Raw genomic sequence first — 17,356 nt, 5'->3', positions numbered from 1 at the left:
ACTAATGGTAATAGGCAGCTGGATGGGTGTGTGTGGAAAGGAATGGGGTGCTCCATAGAAAGGCAGTTAAGCTCTGAATCCAGATCCCCTGGAATACAGATTGTATGGATATGAGCTCTACTCTTGTTTTCACCAGTCTACTACCTGTTTTTACAACCAGACCCTCCCCTCTTACTCCCTCCTTGCAGTTCCAGCTTCCTGCTCCCAGGAACACAAACACCCCAAATTACAGGGGCTTTTGATTGCCATTTCCTTGGGACAGGCTGAAGAGAGAATCGAAAGAAGTTCTTTTCAGTATGGTTGCATAACATCGAGTCGGAGATTGTGAAATGTCCTTTGAGAAAAATGTACGGGCAGGAAGATGAATAGGTGTCTGTTTGATTAAGGTACAGTATTGCCTGTGGGCAGGATGATGAACTAATGAGATTCCATACAATTTAAAGGTCCTAAATCTCCATTTCTCACCGCCCCCATTCTTGACTCCTTTTGGCCAAGAATCACTGTGGTCAAGGAAACGCAATAGAGAGGAAAGTGCACATCAAGTTCTGATGTCACCTGTTTGTCAAGAGATTTGACTCAGCTACTCTTTGTGTGTGTGTGTGTGTGTGTGTGTGTGTGATAACTGAGGTACAGAGGATAACTGTGTTTCACCCAACATCACTTAGTAACTCTGAACTTCTGTGCCTGCCATGAAAAATAAAAAGGGTGCTCTGTGTGCGTGTGTGTGTGTGTGTGTGTGTGTGTATGGAAGCCAGCTAGCTGTTATTGCCTTATTAATGCAAAGGACTTAATTAGCCCAGTACCCTCTACTGTCCTCTTCTTTTCACCCTATCAAAATTTTCCCTCAAAGATCATTTATCATTTATTTACACCTCATTGTGAATTTAACTTGCACAATTCTCCTAGGGCCATTTGATTTTAAGCCTTATCTTGTCACTCACCTATATATTTAACTTTCTATGGAATTGGTCCCTCTAGCTGCTAAACATATTTAAATCTCTCCTATCCTAAAAAACAAATCCTTCTTTGACTATGCATGGCTCTCTAGCTACAACATTTCTTTCTTAGGCAAGTTTCTCAAAAGATTCTCTACTAAATGTTTCCACTTCTTTACCTCTGATTCAATTCTCAATTCACTATGATCTGGATTCTACTCCCAGGACTCTACTGAAACTGTTCTCATTTAAGTAATTATTTAATCTAGTGGACATTTCTCAGGGCTTATCTTATTTGACCTTTCTACTATATTAAACACTATTAACCACCTATTTGCTCCTTTTAGAAACATTTTTATTCGTTGCCTTCAGATCATTATTGTCTTCTGGCTCTCTTCCTACCTCTCTGACCACTCCTTCCTGATCTCCTTCACGAGCTTTTTTTTTTTTTTTCCCAAGATGGAGTCTTGCTCTGTTGCCCTGGCTGGAGTGCAGTGGCTCGATCTCGGATCACTGCAACCTCCGCCTCCCGGGTTCAAGCAATTCTCCTGCCTCAGCCTCCCAAGTAGCTGGGACTACAGGCACATGCCACCTCGCCCGTCTAATTTTTCGTATTTTAGTAGAGACAGGTTTTCACCGTGTTGCCCAGGCTGGTTGCAAACTCCTGCACTCAGGCAATCAGCCCGCCTTGGCCTCCCAAAGTACTGGGATTACAGGCATGAGCCACCGTGCCCGGCCCACAAGCTGTTCTTTTCTGTGCCTGCCCTTTAATGGTTTTCCCAAATGGAAATAGTTTTACATTTTCTGGTCAAAAAATAAATGTAAGTTTATTGTTAAAAAATCAGATCCTTTAGAAAATTATAAAAATATAAAATCCAACTGAAACCCCACCACACAGAGGTAACCACTGCTAACATTTTGGTGCATGTCTTTCCAGACTTTAAAAATTATATATAAATAATTATTTATATATATAAATATATATATTGTTTATATATATTTATATATATTATATATATATTTATAATATATAAAAATATATTTATATATAAATAATTATATATAATTATATAGATATATATATCATATATATTTATATATATTTATTTATATATATTATATAAATAAATATAAATATATAAAAATAAATATAAATATATATAAATTTATATATAAATATAATAATTATATAATATAAAATATAATAATTATATAAATATATAATTATATATTTAATTATATATAATTATATGTTTATATTATTTATATATTATATTATATTATTTATAATTACAATTATTTATATTAATTATTATATATAAAATATACATTAATACAAGTGATATCATACTACAATATTTTTTACCAGCTTTTTTCACTTTTTCATGGACATCATTCTGTATCAACAAGCATAAGAAATTATTTTAAATGGATAGATAGGGGAACTGTAAATTAGGCCATTTACACAAGATAGTGAAATTTATGATGGAAGTGACTAAGATAAAAAGCCTTGTAAAATATAAAATCCACTACCCCTTTATAATACTTGTTATATAAGCAAATTCACAAATTAGAAAAAAAGACTACACAAATATTGCAGAAAATGAACAATTATTTGCTCTTAAAAACAAGAACCTTACACTGGTATCTTTATGTGATTATCTGATTATTTTCTGAGGATAAATTATTGGAAGTAAAACTTTTGAGTTAAAGATTTTGGTAAATAACATTAAAAATAAAAAATACAAAGGCATTATACTTAAACACAGTTAATGAAAAACAACCCTCCCTGCCGTCTGTGACTTCTTTTCTCCAGTTCTGCTCTCCAGAGACAACCAGTATTACAAGTTTCTTCAAGTCAAAGTTTAAAAAAAAAATACATACTGCCAATCTATTTCCCAGAAAGATTGTACCGATTCACATTCCTACCAAAACTGCATGCCCTCACCAACTTTCAAATCTTCTGTCCTTGCCTCTTCATGTTTTTCTTTCTACATGGTATGCTGATGACTCTCATATCTCTATCTCTCTAACCCTGACCTCGCCCTCGAGCTCCAGGCCAGTATTTCCAGCTACTCGCTGGACATCTCCACCTGGATGTTCTACAGACACCCCATATTTATCTAAACTGAACTCATTTTTTACAGATGAGGAAAACTGTTTGTATAATTTGCTCATGGTTATACAGCTAGAAAGCAAGGATTTAAACCCAGGCAGCCTAAGTTCATGGGTCACACATTTAAGCCCTACACTATACTACCACCATATCTAATCACGTACAAGTCGTATCTATTTTATTTCTTCAATCTCTGTCCTATCTCTTCCCTCCTCTCCATTGTCACCATCACCACTTGATTCTGAGTCTTATTGTCAGTACCTTCATAATTCAACTTAAATATACCTTCCATGTTGTCTACAAAACAATTCTTCTAAAACATAAATCTGATCATGTATTTTTCCTGCTTAGGATCCTTCAGGGACTCCCTATCACCTACCAGAAAGCTTTGTATCACCTATCATAAAGTCAGAGACCCTTTACTTAATATAAGCGGATCATCCTTTGTCTGCCCATCCCTAGCCAGTCTACCTTTCTAAACACTTCCATCACACAGTCTGAATTGGCGATAAATGCCTAAAAATGCTCCACTGTTTCTTATCGCAAGGACTTTGTGTATTCTTTCTTTCTTTCTTTCGCTCTCTCTCTTTTCTTTTCCTTTTCTTTCTTTCTTTTTTTGATGGAGTCTTGCTCTGTTGCCCAGGATGGAGTGCAGTGGCATGATCTCAGCTCACTGCAACCTCTGCCTCCCGGGTTCAAGCGATTCTCCTGCCTCAGCCTCCTGAGTAGCTGGGATTACAGGCGTGTGCCACCATGCCCAGCTAATTTTTGTATTTTTAATAGAGACAGGGTTTCACCATGTTGGCCAGGCTGATCTCGAACTCTTGACCTCAAGTGATCTGCCTGCTTCGGCCTCCCAAAGTGCTGGGATTACAGGTGTGAGCCACCGTGCCCGGCCTGCATATGCTGTTTCTTATTCCAGAAATTACCTTTCCCTATTTCCACTCCTATTTGTCCTTTATGTCTTTTCATGTCTGTTAAACTCAGATGTTTCCTCCTCCAGGGGAACCTCCCCTAATTTTTCCAGTTATACATTTCCTATGTGCTGCTTTGAACATTTACTTATTTTGTATTTGTCGCATTATATTAGTTTTGTTTACTTGTCTCCCTTGCTAGAATGTTAACTCCTTGAGGGCAGGGACTCTTATTTAACTCCAGGATTTTAGTGTTTAGCATGGTGCTTGGCACTTATTTGCTTAGTGGATATTGGTTAAATTGAATTAAACAGCAATTGTGAAATTGTAGGGCCTCATACTCTGTTGAAAGAATTTCAGGCATCAGTGATATGGGAAATATTTTTTGAGTAGAGGAGGGCAGGGGAAAGGTGGAGAAAGGATGACCTGAAATCATCACCCAGTCTACCCTTTAATGTGGAGCATATGTAAATTAGTCATATAAATATTAATATTTCTATAGATATTCTCATGTAAACATTTATTCTATCTCCATTATGGGTTGCAAGCAACCTCAGAGCAGTGCCAAGTATGGAGTTCTGCGGAGTAGAAATAGAAGGTATGAAATAAGTACCCTCAATTTGCTGATAAATGTAAGATTGAGTACACCTGGAGTGTGGCAACAAGGAGTAAGATATGCCCAATTTTCCTGAAAAGTGAGAGAGAAATGTCTTTCTTTACCCCATCCTAGTTGCTTGCTGCTTTCCTGGCGCCATACGTAGTGCTGAGTGCGCCATTGTGTGTGGCGTGAACTGAAACCATCAGTGGCACAGGTGGGACGGCTACGTTATAGGTTCTCAGTACTATTGTTGGAACCCCACCCTCCATAGACCACCCTTCTATTTTCGCGGAAAACCAGGACTTATTCAGGTCACTGGGCTTCGGCCTATCACTGTAGGAGCCTGGCTCGCGGGGCAGTGCCCACTGTTGATTGATACACGGTACGAGACAATTTCTTGGGTTGAGGAGCCGCGATTGGCGGAGCCAGCCTGTGCTGCTAGGCAGGGTATTGGGTACTGCGTATTGGGGATGCAGGTTCCCGGGTGGCCACAAACATCACCCGGAAGCCTGAATATGGCCTCCACTCTACAGGGCGCGCAGCAGTCAGCACGGCCGCTATTCAGGGCGCGGGGCCCAGGCCCGTGCGGCGTGCGCGTGCGTGCGTGGGCGCGCGTGCGCGCCGCCGCCGCCTGTGGGTTGGCTGGTTATTTTGCAAGCGGGAGGGGCCGTGCGCGCTCCTGCCTCAGGCCTCTGTCCTCCACCCCCTTTCCCCGGTCCCAGGCTCTCCTTCGGAAAGATGTCGGACACGGCAGTAGCTGATACTCGGCGCCTTAACTCGAAGCCGCAGGACCTGACCGACGCTTACGGGCCGCCAAGTAACTTCCTGGAGATCGACATCTTTAATCCTCAGACGGTGGGCGTGGGACGCGCGCGCTTCACCACCTATGAGGTTCGCATGCGGGTGAGTCACGGGGTGAGGGAGACAGCTGAGGGAGGACCGGGCGGCGCGGGCGGGAGGGGGGAGGGAGGCTACCGCGGGGACAACTAACGGCGGGGAAGACGCCTTAGGGGTCATTTGGGGGTTAGGGGTATAATAGGCTTGGAACGAGGTGTGCCGATTCAGTTGTGGCCGGAGGATGCAGAAAACTCCTGAGGGAGACATCGGACGGGGATGCAGGAAAGCTACCCATGAGGAAGTGAAGCATGGCTGGATAGGGTGGGGTGGATGGAAAAAGATTAGAGTGAGGAATTCAAGGAGATAGGAATCACGGCTGTAGCGACTGAAGGAAGGGAGGGAGGATGGAAGAGGGCTGGGGGATGGAAAGCCAAGGCGATATGTCGCTGAGCTCCATAACTAAACTAGGTTGTGGGAAGTCTGAAGAGGGAGGGCAGGAAGGCCGGCTGCTTTCTAATGAGGTCTCCCTGGGATAATGGAGTAAAGCAAAGCCTTGAATTAAAGGGAAGGTAGATTCCAGAAAAGGCAGACAGTAGGCTTGTGGGAGCAGAAATAAGAAAGGGAGTCTCCTTGAGACCGAGCGCTTTCCTAACTTGTGTCGGATCAGCATCTGAAGGAGAGAAATGTTTTATGCTTAAGTTTTCGCAGATACTACGTGCTGTCTCGCCTTGAAACCTGGCCTGGCCCTGGGATTGGTGCCTTGTCAGTCACTGCTTTCATTCTATGTGGATCCTTTAGATTTGAAGTATCCAGAATGTTTATTTCAGTATTTATTGACTCTCGTTTAGGTACTTTGTATATGAATGGCTTTTTGCCCTTTCTGTCCTAGATTACCCTTTTGGATTCTGACCCTGGTCTGTAGTTACTTTAATACATGACATTTCAGAATTGCCCAGGAGTGGCTTCTTCCAGCATGCATGATAGAGGACTTTACTCTCTAGTGCTTAGCCCATAATGCAAGGATGGAATGTGCAGATAGAGTACTTGGTTTGCAGGATCTTTTGCCCACTTGAAGTGGCTATAGGCAAAACAGTTTGAGAATCATTTTGTAGTTTTCCTTATGTTTTCTTCTCAGACTAAAAGGCCAGAATATTCTCTGTGGACAGCATCCTGCTCAAACAGCATTGAAGAACTAAAAGAGTGTATGTGCTTTCATTGTTGAAGGAGTGAATTGAATGAGAAATTGTGGTCTCCTACTTGGGCTTTGAAATCTTATTGAGAAATTATGATTTCCAGATTCCAAGTTTGGCAAAGTCCAAACTGAAGAAAGAAAAGTGAATAGCAAAACATGAGAAACACTTGTCTATATAAGAACGATGTGAAATCATGTCTTTGGGGGAGAATGGAATTTAGGTCCTTCAGAATATGATAAAAGCAGGAAATTGTCAGTGCTGGAGAACTTAGTTACCTGAGGGAGCTTGGGCATGACTAGTACAGCATAAGGGCTGTCTGCTGTGGGGTTTTGGAGACATTCAATGCATTACCCAAGAGTCTTAGGGATTCTGAATGAAATCGCTCTTTACTCAGGGTATTCTTTTTTTTTTTTTTTTTTTTTAAGAGATAGAGTCTCGTTCTGTTGCCCAGGCTGCTGTGCAATGGTGCAATCTCGGCTCGCTGCAACCTCCGCCTCCTGGGTTCAAGCAATTCTCCTGCCTCATCCTCCCGAGTAGCTGGGATTACAGGCACATGCCACCATGCCTGGCTAATTTTTGTATTTTTAGTAGAGACGGGGTTTCGCCATGTTGGCCAGGCTGGTCTTGAACTGCTGACCGCAAGTGATCCTCCTGCCTCGGCCTCCCAAAGGGCTGGGATTAGAGGCGTGAGCCACCACGCCTGGCCCTACTCCAGGTATTCTAATAACAACAGGGACTGTTCATCTAGTGCCTACTGTGTACCAGGCACTGAACTAGGTTTTAATTTGTGTTAATCCTTACAGAACTTCGTTTTACACATGGGAAACTGAGGAGGAATGCAGTTTAAGTAACTTGCCCGAGTACACGTAACTATAACTGACAGGGCTGGAATTTGAACACAAATATGTCTGACTCCATATTCTTTCTGCTACACTTCTGTCTCCTTGACAACACTTAGTAGCAAAACTTTAGCATGCAAAATTTTTCTACTGACTAAACTTTTAATCGGTCCCTTCCACAATTTTTTTTTTTTTTTTTTCGAGACGGAGTCTCGCTCTGTCACCCAGGCTGGAGTGCAGTGGCATGATCTCAGCTCACTGCAACCTATGCCTCCCAGGTTCAGGCGATTCTCCTGCCTCAGCCTCTGGAGTAGCTGGGACTACAGGCATAAGGCATGGTGCCACCACACCTGGCTAATTTTTTTTTTTTTTTGAGATAGAGTTTTGCTCTTGTAGCCCAGGCTGGAGTGCAGTGGCATGATCTCGGCTCACTGCAACCTCTGCCTCCCGGGTTCAAGTGATTCTCCTGCCTCAGCCTCCCAAGTAGCTGGGATTACAGGCATGTACCACCACGCCTGGCTAATTTTTGTATTTTTAGTAGAGACAGGTTTCGCCATGTTGGCCAGGCTGGTCTCGAACTCCTGACCTCAAGTGATCCGCTTGCCTCGGCCTCCCAAAGTGCTGGGATTATAGGTGTCAGCCACCATGCCCGGCCTAATTTTTGTATTTTTAGTAGAGATGGGGTTTCGCCATGTTGGCCAGGCTGGTCTCGAACTCCTGACCTCAAGTGATCCATCCACCTCAGTCTCCCAAAGTGCTGGGATTACAGGTGTGAGCCACCACGCCTGGCCTTGTTTATTCTTTTTTTTTTTTTTTTTTTTTGAGACAAAGTCTTGCTCTGTCACCCAGGCTGGAGGGCAGTGGCATGATCTCGGCTCACTGCAGCCTCCGCCTCCTGGGTTCAAGCGATTCTCCCGCCTCACCTTCCTGAGTAGTTGGGATTACAAGCACCTGGCTAATTTTTGTATTTTTAGTAGAGACAGGGTTTCACCATGTTGGCCAGGCTGGTCTCGAACTCCTGACCTCAAGTGATCTGCCTGCCTCGCCTCCCAAAGTGCTGGAATTATAGGCGTGAGCCACCGCATCCAGCCCTTATTTATTCTTTTAAATAAATAATGGTTTAGTAATCTTACTTTATATGAATCTCACTCCATTTCAACCTATTGACATTCCTTGGACCTTGACGATCCTGGATGGAGTTTAATGTAAAATTGGCCAGTTATTTGGCTTTTGATGGCCTATTTGAGAACTGGATCCTGAAAAGACAATTTCCAGTGTCAAGGAGTACAAAGCATGATGTAGTGGGTTCTGTGTGAAGCTCTAATGGAGTTTCGAGTTGCTCTTTTCCTGCCAAGAGGCAGTTGTGGAGAAAGGAGATAACTAGTTTATTTTATTCATCCTCTCACCTGAATTGACTGGCAGTAAATATGGTCAGTATTAATACATGTGGTTGGCCATTTCTATTTAGAACTTGTAGACAGGAGTGAAGATCAGGGTTTTCTGTCAGGGGATTCGTGTTGCCACTAGAGCCTTGGGAATCTTCTCAGTGTTTAAAATGTGGGAATGAGCTGATTTATATCAGGGAGCAAGCTATGGTAAGCCAACTTTTGTAATGGTGATTTCTTATGCACTTTCTAGATGAGGAGAGGATAAACAGACACATAGAGTCTCTGTTAATCAATTGAGCATTTATTGAGTAACTTGCATATTCTGCATTTTAGAAGATGCAGAAGTAGTCATAGTTTCTGATCTTAATGAGATTAGTTAGTTAGACAAGGCAAACATGATGCATAAAACAATAGTGTATCAGGCAATGCTAAAGTATAACTGTCAGAAGAGTTCAGAGAGGAGGAAAACCAATAAATCCAGTTGTTGTTGTCAGAAAATTTTTTTGTATGAAGTGAGAGTTGAGTGAGCACTGGTAGAATGGAGAGGATTTGGACAGGAAGAGCAGAGGTAGGCATACCTTGGATGTGTTTATCTCTTTACAGGGAATTTAAATTCACTTTTTAAAGGAAAATGTAATATGTACACATGATAAATTCAAATTGTACAATGAAAAATGTGACTATTCCACCCATTCCAGTTGTCTTCTCTTACTCTCGAAAGTCAATCACCATTACCAGTATATTTTCATAAATACTTTATTAATCAGTATAAATATATACATATACATCCCTTTTTAAAACACAAATAGAGGCAAGCTATATATATATACTGTTCTATACCTTGATTTTACTACTTAATATCTTTCCATACTGGCACATAGAGATCTTTCATTTTTATTTCGAGAGACAGAGTCTCTGTGCCAGATTACAGTAGCATAATCACAGTTCACCATAGCCTTGACCTCCTGGGCTCAGGTGATCCTCCTGAGTAGCTGGGACCACAAGCGAGCACTGCCACTACACCTGGCTTTTTTACTTTTTGTAGAGATGGAATCTTGCTATGGTTGCCCAGGCTGGTCTCAAACTCCTGGGCTCAGGTGATCCCTTGCCTCGGCATCCCAAAGTGCTGGGATTATAGGTGTGAGCCACTGCACCTGGCTTTCACATTCTTTTCATAGTTATTTAATATTCTACTATACAGGTATACCATAATTCATTGTAACCTATTGTCTATTCATAGACATTTATTATTATTATAAATAATAAAATGCAGTGAAACTCTTTTTTTTTTTTTGAGACAGAATCTCACTCTGTCTCCCAGGCTGGAGTGCAGTGGTGTGATCTTGGCTCACTGCAACCTCCGCCTCCTGGATTCAAGTGATCCTTTTGCCTCAGCCTCACAAGTTGCTGAGATTACAAGTGTGTGCCGCCACACCTGGCTAATTTTTGTATTTTTAGTAGAGACAGGATTTCACCATGTTGGCCAGGCTGGTCTTGAACTCTTGACCTCAAGTGATCTGCCTGCCTTGGCCTCCAAAAGTGCTGGGATTACAGGCGTGAGCCACCAAGCCCGGTGAAAACTCTTATATGTACATATTTACATACTACTGCAAGTCTACTTGTAGGATAAATTCAAAGCAGCAAGGGACTTCTGATCATCAGCTATGATAAGGTTGGATGTGGTAAGGGTTGGTTTTTACCTGGTGGTGATTTGAAGGGGTTATAGGAGCATGATCCATAGGAGCTATTTCTTCATTGGGACCTGTCCAAGTTACTCAGACAGGTGGCTACCACAGGCTGAACATTACCATCTTTCTTCTTTAATTTTTCCTTCCATGTAGACAAACCTACCTATCTTCAAGCTAAAGGAGTCCTGCGTACGGCGGCGCTACAGTGACTTTGAGTGGCTGAAAAATGAGCTGGAGAGAGATAGCAAGGTATGGCCTTGTTCTCTGTGTGGCATCTTTGGAGGAGGAGCTCTACATAGGCTGAGGGGGCATACAACCACAGTCTATAAAGTCTTGAAGGGAATGAAGAGGGTGAACACATTCTTATCCATCAAATCTCAGTATTTTAGATCGGGGGGATACCTTTTGAAACTTGAAAGTGGTAAGTTCTGGCTGGGCACAGTGGCTCACGCCTGTAATCCCAGCACTTTGGGAGGCTGAGGCGGGCGGATCACCTGATGTCAGGAGTTCAAGACCAGCCTGGCCAACATGGTGAAACCCCGCCTGTACTAAAAATACAAGAATTAGCCAGGTGTGGTGGTGGATGCCTGTAATCCCAGCTACTTGGGAGGCTGAGGCATGGGAATTGCTTGAACCTGGGAGGCAGAGGTTGCAGTTAGCTGAGATCGTGCCACTGCACTCCAGCCTGGGTGACAGAGCAAGACTCTGTCTCAAAAAAAAAAAAAGAAAGAAAGTGGTAAGTTCAGGACAAGTTTTTTTTTTTTAAAGTATTACTTCACTTAGTCGCTAGTAAAGTTGTACAACTTAATTCCTGTAGGTGCTAAAAATGGAAAGTCTAGTGTCAGGAAAATCCTAGCTAAATTCTTGAATGGTAGTGGCTTGTTAAGGAAAGTGAGGATTATTTGGAGTTTATTTCCTTCTTTTGAGGTGGTAAACCTGTCTTCCCACAGAAACGGATTAATTTTTGACCTGAGCCATCCTGACTGTTCTTATGGTCTTAGTTCTTGCAAGTTGCTGGCTGTGGGACAGGATGGACCCTATGCCTAATAAGAAATGAGGTACATGGTGCTTTACCATCTCATTCCCACTCTGTCTCTCTCCCATGTGGCTGGACTTTTGTGTGTGCCTGCAGATTGTAGTACCACCACTGCCTGGGAAAGCCTTGAAGCGGCAGCTCCCTTTCCGAGGAGATGAAGGGATCTTTGAAGAGTCTTTCATCGAAGAAAGGAGGCAGGGCCTCGAGCAGTTTATTAACAAGTAAGCCAAGTTCCTGGGGGCTCCACTTGCTACTTTTGCCATCATAGTCTTTCTATATGTTTTGTTTACCTCACCTTTTATTTTATTTTTATTTACTTATTTATTTATTTGAGACAGAGTCTCACTCTGTCACCTAGGCTGGAGTGCAATGGTGTGATCTCGGCTCACTGCAACCTCCGTCTCCTGGGTTCAAGTGATTCTCCTGCCTCAGCCTCCTGAGTAACAGGGATTACAGGCGCCGGCCACCATGCCCAGCTAATTTTCATATTTTTAGTAGGGATGGGGTTTCACCATGTTGGCCAGACTGGTCTCGAACTCCTGACCTTAAGTGATCCACCTGCCTTGACCTCCCAAAGTGTTGGGATTACAGGCGTGAGCCACCGCACCCAGCTCACCTTTTATAATGGGTACCATGATGTGGTGCCAATTATGTGGTGGGCTGACTGGACAGTAAAACTCCATTCCTTTGAGTAGGATTCTGATCCTGTGTGTCAGGGCCTGAGAAAGCACTGCATGTTGGTTATATCTAGGGATTTCCCTGTCTTGCCCCTCTATCCCCCATCCCCTTTACAATATTAGGGTTGAGGTGGTACCCTACTGCTGTCCTCTACTGGCTTGAACCTCAGGGCTGACCTTGCCCTTCTTCCCCTGTCCACATCCCCATCCCTCTGCTAATTCTCTCTGATTCTGAATACTACTGATAACCATCCTGGTTTCTTTATAGAATTGCTGGGCACCCACTGGCTCAGAATGAACGCTGCCTACACATGTTTCTGCAAGAGGAGGCAATTGACAGGAACTACGTCCCGGGGAAGGTGCGCCAGTAGGAGCCCCTCTCACCACCTGCCCTCTACTTTCCTGCTGAAATGACATTGGTTTTTACACTAAGCCTCTCTCTGTCTTTGATCTGAAGTTGGCTGCCCATCTCCTGGCCTGATAGACTGTCTGGCATTGTGCTCCCTGGTACCTGACTACACCATGTGGGCACTCTGCTAGGATCCTCTTCTCTGAGGAGAGGTGGGAACCCACAGGCAGATGCCCTTTGCTTGGGGTTGGGGTGGGTGGGTGGGGGGATTAGACTGGAAGGCAATTTCTTGGGCATTTACCCATGCCAGAAGGCTAACCTGGGGGGAGGGGGGCGCTTGTGCTGGTGAGGCACTTGGATACATACTGATGCTGCAAGTTCAGGGGATTTTTCTTACTCTTAGGTTTAACCAAGAACACTGAGCAGGGAAAAACCCTGCCTTTCCTAACTGCATGTATTTTTTCCTTTTTGGAAAGGTGGTAGAGACTCAGAAGCTTTCCTTGTTTTCTCTAGGCCTGCTCCCAGTTTTGTTAACAGTTTCTTTTGTTGCTTTCTCTCTCCCTTGTTGCTTTCCATGGCAGTAATCCTCCTAGAGTCCAAGCAGTCTGTTGTATGGAGCAGGGTGTGTGGGTTTTCTGGGCCCATCATTATGGCTGCTTCAGAGTCAGAAGAAAGCCATAGGGCAGTAGGGGAGCTCCTATTGCCTAGCCCCTCTCCCTTTGTGGCTCCCACTCTAGCTGCCTATTTTTGCTCATCAGCTGGTGAGTCAGTATGGGCCAGCAGTTCTCCCTCCCCAAGCCCTTGCTACTTTATGGGTTAGCTTTGCAGGTTTGGTGGCTTGAGGGGTGGGGGCAACTCACCACTGCCAGGTAACTCCCTGAAGGGTGGGAGTGGATTATCTTCTAGGCTCTTACCCTCGGTAGGGAAGGGCATCAACACTGTCTTCCTTCCATTCTCCTTTCCCCCATCCCATTTAGTGCTGCCACAGGGCAGAAGCACACAAACCAACCACACAGTCTCTGACTTCTCCTAAGCACTTTGAGTTGTTGAATGGGGCTCAGGGGCAAGAGTTTTTGCTGCCCTCCCCAGCGTGGTCACAGGGTTATTGAACTGCCTGCACTTGTTTCTCATGCAACTCCAGCATTTTCCCCAGAAGTTGAACTATGGATAGCAGCTTGGTATGGATTTCCTAAATCTTAACATTTGAAGCAGCTTCTTGAGGCCGGCAACTATCCTGGTTTCTGTCTTGGAGGGGGTGGTTTGTTTGCTGGGGCCCAATGTCTGTCCCAAGTGGTGGGGTGAGAGTAAGTTAACTTTGGTGCCAGGTGAGAGGTGGAGGCTCTTTGCTTAGACTCCCTATCATGGAAAGATTGGAGTTTTCTATGCAGGGCACTGGGGAAAAGGATTGCTGATTCTGACTGACCCTGATCAGAGAGATTAGGATTGTATTTTGACATAGGATTTGGAACCCATCTAAATGTTGAAGTTCCCTGAGACAGCTCTCCAGCTGCTGAGCCTGCGCCAGGGGCTAAGCAGCCCCTAATGAGAGGCTCTGCTCCCTTTCCCACCTCGCCAATGTTGTTGTTGCTGCCTTTTTGATTTGTATCCTCTGTTATAGACATTTTTTAAAAACGATTTCCTCTTTCATTGTGCACAAGTGCTGAGAGTCTGAGGCCCCATTTCTGCTGTGTATATATATCCTGACTCGGGGCTTTTATTCAGCAAACTGTTCATTCTTCTGTCAGACAATGTCATATTCAACTCTGTTCATATTAAACCACTGTGAAGCAAGCCTCTGTTTTCCTGCTTAAGTTGTAAATTTAGTATTCTTTAGTGTCTAGGATATGCTGGGTATTATGCAGAAATCATACAGTGTGGCCAGTGTCCTGAGGTAATGTTTTGCATTTAAATTTTTTTAGAAAGCAGAATCTTAACTTATCTTAATGATATTTACCTATCCTTTTTGCAACTCACAACTGACTTTGTCACAGAGGTAATGCATCTGCTTGCAGGAAGTAGCTGTAGGCTCAGTACCTGTTGTTTGAGTCACATTTAGCAGATTTGGTTTTTAAGCTTGTGGGTTTGTGCTAATTTGGGCAGAATATATTTATTATATATGTGTGTGTGTATGTGTGTGTCTGCATATGTAATACATGTACATAAACACACATGCATGTGTTCATCCTCTGACACACCCACACAACACCAACAAACATTTCTTCTATAGGCTTTTTATCTCAACTGACACTGTTTTTTTTCCCAAATAAATTTGACACAGGCAGAAAGGTGGGTGAACTCTCAGAACTTTTGGTGGGTGGATATTCATCTGACCAGTGAGCTCTGAAATGGTTTCCCTACACAGAGTGGGTTTTGGCAAGGGTTGGAATGAGGGGAGGTAGCAGTCTTGTCATTTAGAAAATCAAAGCTAGTTTTGATGTAGCTCAACATGGAAAGAAGGTACAGAAAGTGATGTGTTCAAAACATTAGCAAATTAAGGCTGAATGTGGTTGGCTCATGCCTGTAATCCCAGCATTTTGGGAGGCTGAGGCAGGAGGATTGCTTGAGCCCAGGAGGTTGAGACCAGCCTGGGCAACAGAGTGAGAGACACTGTCTCTACAAAAAATTTCAAAAGAAAAAAAAAAGGAAATTAATGTTACTTAGCAGTATTTGGTTCTAAGTAGAAGAGTGGGGGCTGTGAGGAAGTTGAGGTTTTTGGTAGTTCATGAATGAGATGACTAAAAATATCTGAGGGGATAGGGAAGAATGGGTATTTCTGTGAAATAAAGGAAAGGAAGGGTAAAGAGAGATGCAACCTTCATAGGCAGCAGTGTTAGAGAATGAACTGCAGAATAAATAGAAAAGCAGCTATAAAATAAAGTGTTAACAAAAATTTGGACAGATGACAACTCATTTAACAAGTGCTAATAGTCTTCTGTGTGTCTGGTCCTATGCTAACAGCAGGGCTGGGGATAGGGTGGAGTGGTTGTGGTACAAGTAAAATATGATATTACATTCTCTTTTTTCGTAGACCTTAAGAGTTCAGTTGAAGAGATGTTTAGCTGGGCGTGGTGGCTTATGCCTGTAATCCCAGCACTTTGGGAGGATTGCTTGAGCCCAGGAGTTGGAGACTAGCCTGGGCAACCGAGTGAGATCTCATCTCTACAAAAAAAAAAAAAAAAAAAAAAAAAAAAAAAATTAAAAATCTGGCCAGGTATGGTGGCACATGATAGTCCCAGCTACTTGGGAGGCTGAAGCCGGAGGATTGCTTGAGCCCAGGAGGTTGTGGAGTGAGCCATGCAGTGAGCCATGATTGTACCACTGCACTCCAGCCTCAAAACAAAATGAAGAGATGTCTATACAAGGCAGGAAAATGCTAGAGACAGAGTAAGAGGTTCAGGCACATCTGGTTAGTTGTCCAGTCTTTTTCTTTTTTAAAAATATCAGGCCAGGTAAATCTCTCTTGGATGTCAAATTGGCCATTTTGGCACATTAACTGGGCCGGGCAAGAATCCTAAATCCAAACCCTCTTACCCATTAACACTGAGGAGAAGCATACTTTTCTTTGATAAGGAATTCTAATTTACATGGGTATTTGCATGTTTACCACTAATTAATCCCCTTTATCTATAGTGCAGAAAGGGCTTAACCTTATGCTGGAACCTGGGGGACAGAGGCTAACGAAAAATTTTGAACATAGCTAGACCCAAAAGAAGTCTAAATCTTCACATTCCAAAGATGCCTTATCTACCCTTTGACCCATTCTTTGAGACAAGGAATTAAGCCAGTAAAGGTGGGAGAGGTGGATAACATTCAGGCTTCTCTGGAGTCGATAGTTATCCTACATGAGATACTTCTATGTTGAAGATATTCCTACTTCTATGTTGAAATATATGCTGTAATAATTTAAGTAAAATTACTTTCTTCTGTGGAAATGTAGAACAGCTGCTCACTGAAATGGATATTTCTTCATATCCTTGAAAACTGTTGAGTCACCCTTAGTATTCTCTTCTTAGATATAATAAGTTCTAATTTTTCCTTACTTGGCTCATTTTTAACCCTTTTATCTTTTTATTATTCTGAAATCTCTCCAAGGCCCTCACATGTCCTCAAGTTGTAGAGTCTTAAATTGGACAACACTTTAATTACAGCCTGAAGGTTAGGTAGTTGTTATTCCATTTATATATCTTAGTATTTGAGTTTACTTTTGAAATATAAAGTCTTAGTGACTAATTTAGCATGTGGTTCTCTGCCACTCCCTTCCTGACCACCCACCACCCCTCATTCTTAATCTTCTTTTTTTACCTTGTTTGTACAAAAACCAGTTGTTGCCTATTTTATTTCTTCTGTCCATACCCTGTCTGTCTATGCATTTAAAAACAGAGAACTCCTTCCTTATAAAACAGACAAACCAGGGATAATTGTCAACATCAAAAAAGAATTCTTTAAATCACTGCAGGCTTCCTTTAAATAGGTGTTTCCTGTGGTGGTTTTAAGTGTTTTTATATAGGTCATCAACTGCTTGATATAAAGAAACTAAAGATAAAGGGTTAAGAGGCAGTGCCAGTTGAAGAACAGTTAGAAATTGGGATAAAACAGTAGTTCTTAGGTAAACAGTAAAATACATTCAGATTCACAGAAAAAAAAATATGTATATATATATTTTTTGAGATGGAGTCTCACGGTGTTGTCCAGGCTGGAGTGCAGTGGCGTGATCTCAGCTCACTGCAATCTCTGCCTCCCAGGTTCAAGCGATCCTCCTGCCTCAGCTTCCCGAGTAGCTGGGACT

The 17,356-nt window shown here is 42.8% G+C and overlaps 1 protein-coding gene across 1 annotated transcript; it reads left to right on the top strand.

Annotated features, from left to right (window-relative positions):
• Positions 1–5,066: 5,066 nt before the first annotated feature.
• On the top strand, positions 5,067–15,772 carry SNX12 (sorting nexin 12). Its single transcript, XM_003820149.7, has 4 exons — positions 5,067–5,466; positions 10,662–10,757; positions 11,641–11,765; positions 12,490–15,772. Exons 1-4 carry the CDS (start codon positions 5,302–5,304, stop codon positions 12,590–12,592), a joined length of 489 nt encoding a protein of 162 aa, XP_003820197.1. The 5' UTR covers positions 5,067–5,301; the 3' UTR covers positions 12,593–15,772.
• Positions 15,773–17,356: the final 1,584 nt, after the last annotated feature.

Source organism: Pan paniscus, chromosome X (genome assembly GCF_029289425.2).
Source record: "Pan paniscus chromosome X, NHGRI_mPanPan1-v2.0_pri, whole genome shotgun sequence".
In the NCBI taxonomy this organism is placed as follows: domain Eukaryota; kingdom Metazoa; phylum Chordata; class Mammalia; order Primates; family Hominidae; genus Pan; species Pan paniscus.
The sequence above is the reverse complement of the archived record's forward strand: the minus strand, read 5'-3'. Positions and strand labels throughout refer to the sequence as shown.

Bases quoted from the DNA above. Each gene is read 5' to 3' on its own strand.
- SNX12 (XM_003820149.7), top strand. From the start codon at position 5,302: ATGTCGGACACGGCAGTAGCTGATACTCGGCGCCTTAACTCGAAGCCG. The intron at 10,758-11,640 runs GTATGGCCTTGT...GTGTGCCTGCAG, and splicing joins AGCTGGAGAGAGATAGCAAG to ATTGTAGTACCACCACTGCC. The intron at 11,766-12,489 runs GTAAGCCAAGTT...GTTTCTTTATAG, and splicing joins CTCGAGCAGTTTATTAACAA to AATTGCTGGGCACCCACTGG.